Genomic DNA, 12,153 nt, shown 5'->3' on the forward strand with positions numbered 1-12,153 from the left:
AGGGGTTGAAGAGTCGGGTTGACCCAGCGCTGAGGGATCTGGTGGAGTTGGGAACGGTCAGTGTGAGGTTCATGGTTGGACTGGAGGATCTTCAAGGTCTTTTCCAACCTAGGCAATTCTGTGATTTCCACTAGTAGAAACTGGGCCCTCTTTGCATTTCCTGCTGCTAGAATGATTTTACCGCGTATCACGCTTTTCCCCCAATCACTCCAAGTCTTACTGAACAATCCCTTCCTTGCCTTGCCTCCTAACTTCTGCTATTGCTCTCTGTAGCTGTATTTTCTTTAGATGTGAGGGTTTGTGGAAAATGCTATGTGCTACGTACAGTTGAGCGCAGGGACCAGTGGAGAAGGACGTTGTATCAGCGTTTTCTGTTCCCGTGACAATACTGCCCTCCCTATGAGGGAGCAGGAGAGTGTTTCTGCTCCTGCCATCTTTCTCATGTTTGTGATAGCTGATGCCAACCTCAGTTTCTCTACGTAATGATGATTCTGGACATCACTGAGTGAGTGCACCTGATCGTCTCCAAAATACCACTGATGGCTCTTAAAGAAAACGCAAGTCACACCATTTCCAGATTGGCAACCTGGCCTCTTTTTTTAACAGAAGTAGTTTTGGTAGTGCTCAGTCATTCCCAGGTGTATGCATTGTTGCATGAATGACATCTGGCAATATTTTTTTCCCTTACACAGCTGCTTGCCATCTGTTGCTAAGTGAAAAGTGAACAAGTTTTAAATGGGAGCTGAAGGCTGGGGCTGCTGAATTCATTTCAGCAGTGTTTCAGACTGAAGCACAGGAATTGTATTTGTGTAATTACAAGTTGTTCTGACAACCTGTCCCTTGCAGCTGCCAGAGTTGAACTGCTCAGGGTTACTTGGAAAATGATGACCTGAAAAATGACTTGAACATGGTCATGTTGTCAGGGCGTTCCATTCAGTGCTGATGTCCTCTCAGGCTAAACATCAGATTCAGCATGTGTCCACCGTGTCTCAGAGCATGTTTTAAGGTGAAGTAATTTCTTGATGTAAGAGCTTCCTCCTTGACCTGTAATGCTGAAGTCAGGCTTTCTGCCATTCCCGATGGATGAGTACCCCTCTGGGTAGGAAAATGTGACCTTTCCACGCAGCAGCAGAGCAGCCCAAGGTGATGGAGAGCATGTGGTAAGTGAATTCTCAATCCACAGGACCTCCAGGTCAGATTTTTCTGAGTTCCCTCAGAAATAGACAAGTTGTGCCATGCAGTTTGGTTACTTTAATCACCTGCTGGCACCTGTTGGAGGTAAACATAACTTTTATGCCTTGCTGGTTTTGATAGGTAGGTGGAATGCTGCTCTGAACCTGCCTGCATTGGTCTCCAAAAAGCTATTTCAAATCGATCAGATGAATGTTATTATTTTATAGCTGCCCATGAATCCTGCTGGCTGGTAATACTTGTAAACAACTGGGTTGTAACGCCACAGGCTGACTGCTTTTCAGTGGTAGCTCTTGCTGTGAGTCCCAAGCCCATGAAGTCTCTGAAAGCAGTGGAGTCTCAATGATTTATACAAGCCAAGTGTCCCCAAAGAGGAGTCATTTAATGGTTTGAAGAGAAATACATCGCTATGTCCCTTTTGCCTGCCTGATATCTTTTACATGGGAAAGCCCTGCTGTGTTTTGTTGAAGCAGCATCTGTCAGGAATTGCCTGTTTCTTTTTTCAAGTCACCTGCCTTTATGGAGCATGTTCTGTCTTGACTGCAGTATTATTCAGCCTTCAGCCAGATTTCCGAGGCAAATGCAAGTGAGAACAATGTCTCTCTGATCTTGTTTTTCTGTCCTGTTCATAGCTGTGTACTGCCTATAATTGCCTATAATCATTCCTGTTTTCTTAACATCAGGAGCAGAGGCCATCATTGTTGTTTCATACCCAAGTCAAAAGGGTATGGATTAAGGATTTTATAAAACAGTTTAAAATTTAAGGCTCTTCAAAAGATGTGATGAAAATACTGCCTTGTAGTTGTTCTTGCTCTACCAAAAAAAAAAAGTATTTGAGTAGTTTGGAAAGACTTTTTTTTTTTTACTGGTAATTAAAAGGAACATGCAGATGTTTAAAACGGTGTTTTAAAAGGTGAGTTATGGAAGTAGACAAATGCGAAAATAACTTTGCTTTTTCTCTAACTTTATTCTTGTAGGAAACAGGCAGTAACTGTTGAAATCTGAAAAAGCCTGGTGTAGTCAGAGTATTAGACAGACTGCAACTCTTAAAGAGTTTTCCTGAAGTCTGTGGATATCTAGCAGCTTCAGCCTGGGCAGTGTCTGGCCCGCTGGCATTGAGCAAGGGGGCAGCAGTGATGTCACCCCTCCTGTGAGCAGCCTAAGGGACACCCTACTAAGACAGGTCTGTATCAGCAATGTAGAAGGAGCTGGTGCCAGTCAGCACTTGCTCTCTTTGAGTTAGAGTTCACCGTTAGCCTACATGTTGATGTTAAAAATGTAATTCCATAAGCAGAATAACCCACTGTTTCCCAAAGCTGGGTGAATTTTCTCTGATGTTGCATCTGATCATGCTGCAGCTGGTTTGACAAAGACATACGTTGCAAATATGTACTGTGAAAGCACAAAACCAAAACACACAAAGCTCAGATCATTGCAGAAGTCACACAGCCATTCCTCCTCTCACTTGTAGGTACTACTTTTTGATGCTTTTACTTTAGTCCTTTTTCTGCCGCTGGGAGAACAGATCATGTGCATACTAAAAAGTACGAAGTACATTGAGATGAATGTTGTAGACTGGAAGCAAGCTTGGGGCACTTTAATGAACTACGTAAGGGTGAGTTGGGAGGGCATTAAGGAGAAGTAGGAAAGAGGAGGAGAAGTGAGAGTATCTTGCTGGCAGCTACCTAACTCTTCAATATCTTCTACTGCAGAGAAGCAGAAGAAGGGAGTGAGGCTGAAAATCAAAATGGCAGGTTCCAGAGATGAGAGAGGAGGTGAATGCTGGGGAATTAAAATGGTGTGATGGGAGAGAAAGCAGGAGGAACTACTATGAAGAGAGGCAGTGAGACACGTCTCAAAGGAAACTGGATGCAGGCGTGTTGCAGTTAAGTTCAGTGGTGTGTCTGGCTGGGCTGGAGGGGAGGGAGCAATGCCCTTGGCTGTACGTTCTTACCAGGATGACTGACAGATCGAGCTCACAAGCATGAAAGACGTGCTTTGGCATGTGGGTTTTATTGACTGAGAGGTAGTGAGGGTGGGAAAGGTGTTTGCACATGCCACCATGGCCTGAAATAATCCCCTCCCAACCTCCTAAAGTAAAATTAACTCTGAGGAAACAAAGCATGTCTCAACGGTGTGAGAAAGCTGCCTTTTTTACTCACTGCTCAGGTGTCATGACTCCAGGTTTTTACCACTGCGCAAAAGGTCTTTCACCTACACGGAACCCTAACGGTGGCAGTCAATGATACATTCCAGTTCCCCCGTCAATTATCTGTACTGATGGCTTTGAAACCTTGGCATTTGAACTCTTAAGTAGGCAGGAAGGACTGTCAGCCTGAATCAGCAGCAGATCAAACATCCATCCATCCATCCATCTCTTTCACAAAGCTTTTCTTGCCCAGACTGTTTCTTTGTCGCTCTCCCTCCAGAGAAGTGATACCACTTCATCAGTACAATGAGACCAGCTCTCCAGGCAAGCCAGGCTTTTGGCACAGGGTAAGAGGCATTGTGCCTCTTGGGATTTTTCTGTTGGAAGTGCAGTCCTTTCCTGCAGCAGTTCCTCTAACCTTTGCATTATCTTGGTGGTTCTAATATGCTTATATGTAGGTTTTGCTCTTCCACTCTCTGCCACCAGATAGCTCTGTTCTCTCTTCCTTGGGACAGAAGTAACACTTACTGGTGGGGAAAATGGTGCCTCTAGAGATAATTTTAGTTGCTCAGATGTCTCGACAAAGAAGGAGCCCACTTAACATTTGCAAAAAAAAATAGGATGTTTTATATGAAACTGGAAGATTGAATAGGAAGGGAAACAGAAGAAGAGGAGAGCATACAGGCAGTGGCTTTTTTTTCTGTTGTTTTTTTTTTTTCCCCAGTGTGTCCAGATCCATATAAATGTGAACACTGAAATGTACCACTGTCCCTTTTTTTTCTGGAAAAATTGTGCGTTTGATATCCATCCAAGATGGATAAATGGAGGAAAATGGGACATAGGTGCCAGGGGTTCACTGTTCTGTTGCTTGCTGGGCAACAGCAGCAGCTGGTCACGGTAAGTTTGATGCTTTGGGCCTAAGAATTTTATCGTACATTTACTGCAAGTCATGGGATCTCAAAGGTGATCCACTGTACATGGAATTGCCTGAGGATGATCCGTTTAGATATGGCTTTGCAGGTCCACGTACCTGAGTGTAAGACTGCCATCAGTGTGGTGCTATCCTCACTGTAACACAGACTTTGCTTTCAGTAACTTTGGAAGCTTTTGTATTGAGCTTTTGTAGTTCTGGCAGAATCGCAGACTTGATGAAGTAATGCCTAAGCCAGCTGAGAAGTTTGCTGCTTAACCCACTCCCAAATCAGCTGGTGAGCAATGGCCTGTTTGGGAGGGAACCAGGGTAATAATCTACCATCGTCTTGCTTTGAAGAACCAGGCTCTCTCTTGAGACCCTCCACGATTTCCTCCAGGTCAAACCAACGGGCTTCCTCTAGTTCCAGGCTGTTCATACTGATCTGGAAAGAATTGAGAGAGTACCAGTTCCTTAAATCAGATTCAAATGTGGGCAGTGGTACCTGGCTTGTTCCTGCACCCACAAAGGTCCTATCCTAGCATGACCAGAGTGCTTTATCCATGCCTGAATTAAGTGCTGATGCCAATACAGGAAAGGACATTACTATCCACCAGTGCTTTGTCATCTTGGTTTCCTGAGGGAAGCCACAAGTCACACAGCCCTATTCCATCATGGCACTGGTCAGTGGCTGAGCACAGTAATTAACATGGCAGAATCTGCATGTCCTGTGGCAAATATGATATTAATACTAGAGAGGACCTCCTCTGCAAAGTTGAGAGGAAAAAATATAGGGGTGTTGGGCTCTGGGCTTGTATATACAAGTGACCTGTGCAAAATTTGGCACGTTGCAACAGATGATATGATTATTTTGAAGTTTGTTCTTCACTGCTAGAGAAAGCTGATGGAAAACTGCATTTAGAGAGGATCCGATGCTCTCCAAGCTAAAGTCTGTGGACTGAAAGAGATTTTGCTATGTAAGGCAGGCAGTGCAATGCCTCAGGGGAACCTGTGTCTGCTCACCTCAGTCTGCTGTTCTCTCACCAAGGCGTGACAAGCTATCATTAAGCAGCTGCTGGGAAAGGGCCAGTGCTGAGAAGCCGAGTACTGGAACGATTCCACCTCCAGACCCACCTCTTCTGCCACCTCTCGCCGGACTGTCTCCTCCACGTTTTCACCTAGAAACAAGCAAAGTTAGGTAAGGACAGCCTGGCCTCAGGGCAGCAAACTGTGGCAAAGAAAATGTAGGCACGCTGATTTCTGATGTGTTCCAGCCCTGACTGCTCATGCACAAGCAGGAGCTCCGACTGTGCTGACCTGGGAACACTTGGCAGTAGGATGCTCAATTAAATTCATCAACAATGCTTACCTCCCTTAAACAGAGGCATCAGAGATGTTTTTGGCTGTGGCTATAAACAGCTGGTGGAGAGAACAATGCTGCCTCTCTTCATCATTTCCCTTTTTAAGCCATTTTCCCTCAGGTAACAAGAGGTCTGTAGGGTTTTTTCCTGAGCCAGACTGCACTAGACACAAAATGGACTAAACAAGTATCTGGGGTTCTGACCTGGGGAGTCTTGTATTTACCATCAGGGACTAGAGCAACTGATATACACCCATAACTCGCATTCTCTTCAGATACATACAGCTATTTAGAATTTAACACTGATCTCTTTAGATCCAGTATGTTTTTCCCTGGTACCACGTATGTTTCCATCCTCCTCTGTGAACAGCTATTTGCAGGATGTCCCATCGTTCTGCCCCCACGCCCTGCCTGCCCGAGGCCCCCACGCTGGATCAGAGACTGCCTTACCCATGTCACAGAAGCCTGACAGAGCACTGTACATCCCCTGGGGAAATGAGGGCTGTCGTGCGAGGAGGCACCGGCTCCCATCAGACACCAGGGTGATAACCACTGGAGACATCTAGCAAACAGATCAAAAAGCGAGTAAGTGCAAATTGTTGCTTTTCCTAGTACCCAGCTACACCCAAAGGACTCCTGCTGCCTTTTACAGATTCCCCTCCATGTGACCCAGCAGTACTAGCCCGTCGCTGCAGAGACCCTGCCGTTGCTTACTTTTGCTGCTCAGGTGCTCACCTGTGGGTAGTAAATTATCCCGCTGGCATGGCAGACACGCTTGCTGCCAGCCACGTTTTTCTGAGTGGGCTGGCCAGTTTTGCTACAGTACTGGTGGGAGTCGTGCCACCGAAGAAGGGACTGAGCCTGTGAACACCAAGAGAGAAACACAAATCTTATTTATACCTGGGGCAGAAGATTCGGAGCAGTCTCCCTGAACGATGTTTGGAAGCCTCAGAAAGGTAAATGAAGTACAGGCACTGCTTTGAAAAACTGCAGATTCTGAAATTGATGTTTCATGCTTCTTGCTTTAGCATCCAAATTCGAGCGTGTTTGAGGGAGGTGGGGAAGAGTTGTTCTTTATTGGGATATAATGGGAGTAGTAATGGGCAACAAACTATTCTGTGGAGTCTCCAACCCTGAATACCTTCTTGAAAAATAGCCCAAGCATCACAAACATACAGCAGGAAAAGAAACATGAACTATTTCTACTTATGGGTCAGGACATCTGATTTTCACACACAGGTCTTTGCTTAGGGCTTCCAAACACAGGGTGTCTGCAGAGTAAGAGCTTATAAGTGAGTAGTTTTAAAAGAGCAACTCTGAAAGAAGATCTGTAAGTTTGTTCGTGAAATTCAGTTTGCCTAGATTATGGAAAACTAGTGTCCGATAGTTGTTAAGCTGAGGACAAACTGGGATTGCTGTGACTACCAATAAGACCAGTGTGTTTCACACTGGACATACAGCAGGTTGATGATAAATAGCTAATTACTGCAGTCATTTTTAAGCCACTAGTCTATTTCTGTTGCAGCTTGCTTTTGGGATTGCAAATTTGGGAAAACTGCTGTAATTTTTAGTGTGTTTGTACCTAGGTCACTGAAGGTGTACAGCAGGTACTTCCACAATATGTATTAAATCATAAAACAATATGGAAGACAAGAAGGGTTGATGTTAGAAATCACAGCTTCTTAAAGTAAAAAATCCTGTACGATACCGAAGCCAGCAAAGGAGAATCTTTCCCATCCACTACGAAGAGAGCCTTTCGTAAGTCAGTAAACGATCCCTTGAGTTCAGACTCAACGACTGATTTCTCCAAGGCTCCTGTTTTAAAAAAAACAACAACAAAAAAAATCTTTGATGTCATAAATTGCAGTTATTATCACAACTTTACGCCCTTCATTGTTCCGGTATACAATTTCTGGAAGTTCCCGTGGAAGTGACATCACTTCAGTGGTAACATTCCCAAATGTTAAGTGACCTGCCAACAGCCCACCTTTACTAACACACACACAGGAACAGCAGTGCCGTTCTGTGGCTCCCACCCACCACGCTCACAACAGCTCCCACAGAGACTCCCCCGAGTCCTCTTTGGCAGTAAATGTTCACCCAGCAAGGACTGGGGATGCTGCCTAGGCAGCATCTTCATCTCGGTGCATCAAACGTGATGCTGACACAGATGGAAGAGGAGAATCATCCCAACCTAAATCCAGGGCAAAGTGTGGTACGTGCTCATCTGAACAACCGATCAGCACCGACTTCTCTATCCACTGTTCAGCCTCTTTGAATTTCTCCAGGATCCTTTTCATCTCTAAACAGCAGGGGAAAGGGAAAGAAAAATCTGTGATGAAAGCAAATTCGTACAGCCACGATGCTCTCTCTGGATCTTCAAGGTACACACAATCTCGGCTGAAGGCAGGGTGCTCATGTGCATGGGGACCAGACAAGTGGTCTCACCCGGATGGAGGCTTTCCTCCTAGCTGTTGGAAATTTTGACCATGTCAAGCTAATGGTGCAAATGCTTTCACGCTTGAGGAGCAGCTGTCCATTCTGTTTCTGTCCTGCACCAGCCAATATCTTTCAAAGAAAACTTTTCCTGCGTTACGCCAAATAACCTTTGTCAGTTAGACCTTGCTTGTTTTCCTGACAGCCTTTTCTCTTCAAAAGGCATGGTCCCAAATGTTTAAAACTAACCATCTCAAAATAGATCAGGTATATGTTGATGCCGTATGCGTGAAGAGCATGAACTTGTGTTGACATGCCAAGGTTTTAACTCTAAATAGTCTTTGGTAGTTAACAAACAGTGTGCTGCATATAGCAGGATGTTCTTGCACAGCTTGATAGATCTTTCAACCCCCACGTAAGGGGTTGCTTCTTGTAAATGACTCTGTATCATTTCAGCTGTGTGATCCAGGAGGTGTTTCTCTCCAGACACCTGCTTACCTGCTGCACTGACCTGTGGTACCAAATATTGCTTCCCGACTTGCTGCAGGAAGGGGGAGAGATTGTGAAAGAGGTAGAATGTTCCTGAGGTCTGGGCTTGTCTACAAAGGCTATCGTCTTCCTTTAGGTCATTTAAGTATCTGCAGTGAGAAAAGAAGATGAATTCAAGATCATGTTGAGATTAAGCGTGTTACGCTTATTTGGACGCATTTATTTTGCACAGAGCAGGGGGGCTGAACAGACAGTACGGGTTTTAAGTATTCCACGTGCTTCTAGAGTTTTTGACAGCTGAGTCTACTCTTTAGTAGGTTGTAGCCTCTAGTGAAGGTGCCGTGTGGCAGAAAACACTGCAATTCTTACTGCCACACAAGCACCCTCAAGTCTTGGACATCCAAGATCAGTAACCCAGCCTCTTAATCCAAGAGGTCTGCTTTATAGACATGGTTATTTGTGTGCAGGAAATCTTGATCTTTCCTTTTATCCCCCCAGTCTGGATGTCTCCAAGTCCTTTTTAGCAAGGCTGCTGAGCACTTCGGATGTTGAATATGCTTCCCATCAGGCTACACTCATTACTGCAGGGTACGTTCTACCTGTCACGCTGACGTGAGGAGTAAAGACCAAGCTGAAGTCTTAGGGCCCAGCTAGCCAGGGCCTGAGTTAGGAAAAGCAATCATTGGAAAAAAGGTGACAGGATGTGCTTCTTTCAGACTGTTTGGAGTAGGATTTAAATTGAGGAGAGCAGCACCGCTTCCAGTCTATCGCTTGTATTCTAAGAGATCTTTAGCTGGGACAGTAAGTCTAGACATTCATTAACAGAGCTCCAGCCTGTGAGTACCAGTTCTTATCAGTGGTGAAGGGAGTGGAGAGATTTTGGCTGTTATCATTTACAGAGCTCACATAGCATTACTACATTATTGCTGAACTGTTAAAAGATTAGCTCCTGGGCTAGATTTAGGTAGGGCTGCTTGTGGCAGTCGACACAAGAGTGCCAAGCTCTGGTCTTCCCACTGTACACAAGAATCAGATGAGAACTTACCTCATTTTTCGAACATAGGTAGAGTGGAACCGGCAGATGAGAGAGGAGGCTCTTCTACACACTGCTTGATAAATCGCAGCCATAACCAACACCTACAGGTAGCTGTCTCTGCCTAAAAAGAGAAGCATAGAATATAATGCATTGGCCCTACAAAGTTAAGTTTGATTTAAAAGGTGCAATAACCCAGTGCTACCAGAAATCCCCCTCTTGCAGAGCCTGCAGCATGCTGGCATCTGCTTTCTAAAATTATCACTTTGGTCTTAGTCTCTAGTCACACATCAAACCCAGTTTCAGACAATTTTTAAGACTGTTTAAAGATACCTCAGTTTGTTTCCATCTGTGAGTGTGCACAGGTCTTACAGACACTGCTCTAAGACTAGATTAAATGTTCCTGTCCTAAACTCCCGTATCCCTGGGGAAAAGCACCATGAAGGTGGCTGCTCTCTTGCTTGTTTCCTACACAGTTGTAACGGCCTCGATCCAACTGAACATCCTCTTGCAGCACACAGTAGATCTGTGGGAAAGGCACTGATGCCAGAAGAGAACGAAAGACAAAATATCAGCTGCGGAAGAGAATTCCCGGAGTTCGAGGAGAGACAGCAGTTGCAGCTGAACTGGATCATCTCCAGCTATGAATGGGTTTTGTGCCAAAGGATCCTACCACATTTTCAGCTCAGGCAGTCACAGACTGCAGTTTGAACTCAGTTTCAGGATGTCAGAAAATAGCCAGAAACGCTACCCTCTCTAGCATTCATCTGAAACAAAAATGAGATATGATTCATGATCCTTAATGATTGTTTTGAGTATTTCATTTTTCAACCATAAAACTCGAAGCCTGTTAAAGAGGAAGTTACGTTTGCTTCGATTTAGGAACACATAAGCAGTGCCAAAGAAGAGTCTGAGAGTCCTTCCTTTCGGTAAAGGTCAGTGACGGCTCCCGAGCCGGAGTGGTGCCCGAGCAGAGGCTCCAGGCTGTCCGTGGGGGCAGTTTCTGTGGCCAGTGGCGTGGAGGCTTTGCCTTGTGGCTCCTGACACCTCTGCCCCGGGTCCTTCTTTCCCACTGTCTCAGCTGAGGGTGATCTTCACCGGGATGATCCCCAGGGAGTCTGGGGGGAGCATCGGCGTCCCCCCTTGATGCTCCAGCCTCGACGCTCCAGCCACCGCAGCGGGAACTCTCGGCACACTGCCAGCAGCCTAGGGCACAACCACGTGAGGACGGCGACTGTCACCCAGACCGTGTCTGAAACAACTCTGCGGTGCGGATGATTATGGATCCGTCACTTCTCTGCCCCCGCGTCTCGCATTGCCTGGCGCGTGAAAATCTCCAGCGCGGCAGCCAGCACCGAATCGAGGAGTTTACAAACAGCTCTGCACTTTGGAACGAGCACGGGGCTGGGGATAAGAGGAATAGCTTGTACCTGGAACGATGAAATGCAGTGTATGCTGGAGTTTAACCCCTTCCTTCCTAGGAACCACAATGCCAGGTTTTGGTTTGGATCACTGAAAACTCGACGGTAAACGCTGGACCTCGGGAGGCCGGCCCAAACGGCCCTGTCGTGCCTGTAAATCTACACTCCGCTGTAGAGCTGGCAGGAGGTGGATGTAGGCCTGTCCTCCCCACTTACTGGGCTCTGCTGACAGAGGGCTGTGTCCCGGCAGGGCTCAGCTCCCGGTGTCCCACGCCGCCCCGGTCGGGCGCCCTGTTCCCGCAGCGAACGGCGGGGCCGCGCTCTGCTGGGACCGAGCGGCTCTTCCCTCCCCGGGAGCGCTGGGAAATGTAGTTCTGCAGGGGCCGCTCGCCAGCCTGAGCCCAGGCTGCATGGCTGACTCTGCGCTCCGGATTTTGCTTAACTGCTGGAGTTAGTGAGGCGCTTCCCCCCCCACCCCCCTGCTTCATTTTATCAGAATTTCCCGTGCTGTATTTTGCCAAACAGAAGTTGTTATGAGAACAATGCTACTGCAGCAATTTGAGCTGTTCTCAGCAGAGGAGTTTGTTCCTGTTAGTTTCTCTCTCCTTTTTGCTTTTTTCCTTCCAAGTGTCTCTGGTTTTTGTATCAGTAACATAAAAGCATTGTTTAAAGTTAAGGACCGTACACCCTTAAACAGGAAAATATGCCAAGAGCTGAACATACCTGAAGGACGGAGCTGTTTAGTGTTCAAGCACCCAAACCCACAGTTGGATTTGAATAGCTCTGATCAGAAAGCACGCTTTGCCAAGACAGATGTCAGAATAATGACAAATTATTTTCATGCCTTTATAACTGAACAAACAGATTCCTCTCGAGTACTGAAAACATTATTCTGGGCTGGAACCTACCCACCTATATTTAGCACAAGGAGAATGTTATAAACATACGAAAGTAAATGTTTTCAGGGCAGCTTTTTGCTTTTTGGTCATGAATTGAGACATTCTAATCGAGATTTCACATCACATAATTTGAGAGCCTAGCTTGTAAAAATAATAAATAGAATATTCAGGGAAATAGCACTTTTGTTACTAGTGTTACTTACAAATTTAGGTTTAATTGCTTGACTGCTGTTGGTGTGCTTCCTGAAACAGAGCAAGCCAAATC

The 12,153-nt window shown here is 45.8% G+C and overlaps 1 protein-coding gene across 4 annotated transcripts; it reads right to left on the reverse strand.

Moving 5' to 3' along the window:
• Positions 1 to 2,906: 2,906 nt before the first annotated feature.
• On the reverse strand, positions 2,907 to 11,308 carry NUDT13 (nudix hydrolase 13). Of its 4 annotated transcripts, none has more exons than XM_074830183.1 (9): positions 11,206 to 11,308; positions 9,581 to 9,692; positions 8,545 to 8,684; positions 7,805 to 7,912; positions 7,319 to 7,425; positions 6,346 to 6,471; positions 6,061 to 6,172; positions 5,274 to 5,428; positions 2,907 to 4,695 (listed from the first exon to the last, which is right to left on the reverse strand). In XM_074830183.1, exons 2-9 carry the CDS (start codon positions 9,661 to 9,663, stop codon positions 4,501 to 4,503), a joined length of 1,026 nt encoding a protein of 341 aa, XP_074686284.1. In that variant the 5' UTR covers positions 9,664 to 9,692; positions 11,206 to 11,308; the 3' UTR covers positions 2,907 to 4,500. The 4 variants fall into 4 exon arrangements, with proteins under 4 accessions (XP_074686284.1, XP_074686285.1, XP_074686286.1 ...); XM_074830184.1 differs by lacking the exon at positions 11,206 to 11,308 and adding an exon at positions 9,902 to 10,559; XM_074830185.1 differs by lacking the exon at positions 6,346 to 6,471.
• Between the last annotated feature and the right edge of the window lie 845 nt (positions 11,309 to 12,153).

The sequence above is a fragment of the Strix aluco genome, chromosome 7, assembly GCF_031877795.1.
Source record: "Strix aluco isolate bStrAlu1 chromosome 7, bStrAlu1.hap1, whole genome shotgun sequence".
NCBI lineage: Eukaryota > Metazoa > Chordata > Aves > Strigiformes > Strigidae > Strix > Strix aluco.

Coding starts and splice junctions, on each gene's coding strand:
- NUDT13 (XM_074830183.1), bottom strand. CDS start 9,663: ATGGCTGCGATTTATCAAGCAGTGTGTAGAAGAGCCTCCTCTCTCATC. Junction 7,913..8,544: donor ACCACAGGTCAGTGCAGCAG/GTAAGCAGGTGT, acceptor CCTGCTGTTTAG/AGATGAAAAGGATCCTGGAG. Junction 6,173..6,345: donor GGATAATTTACTACCCACAG/GTGAGCACCTGA, acceptor TCTGTTTGCTAG/ATGTCTCCAGTGGTTATCAC.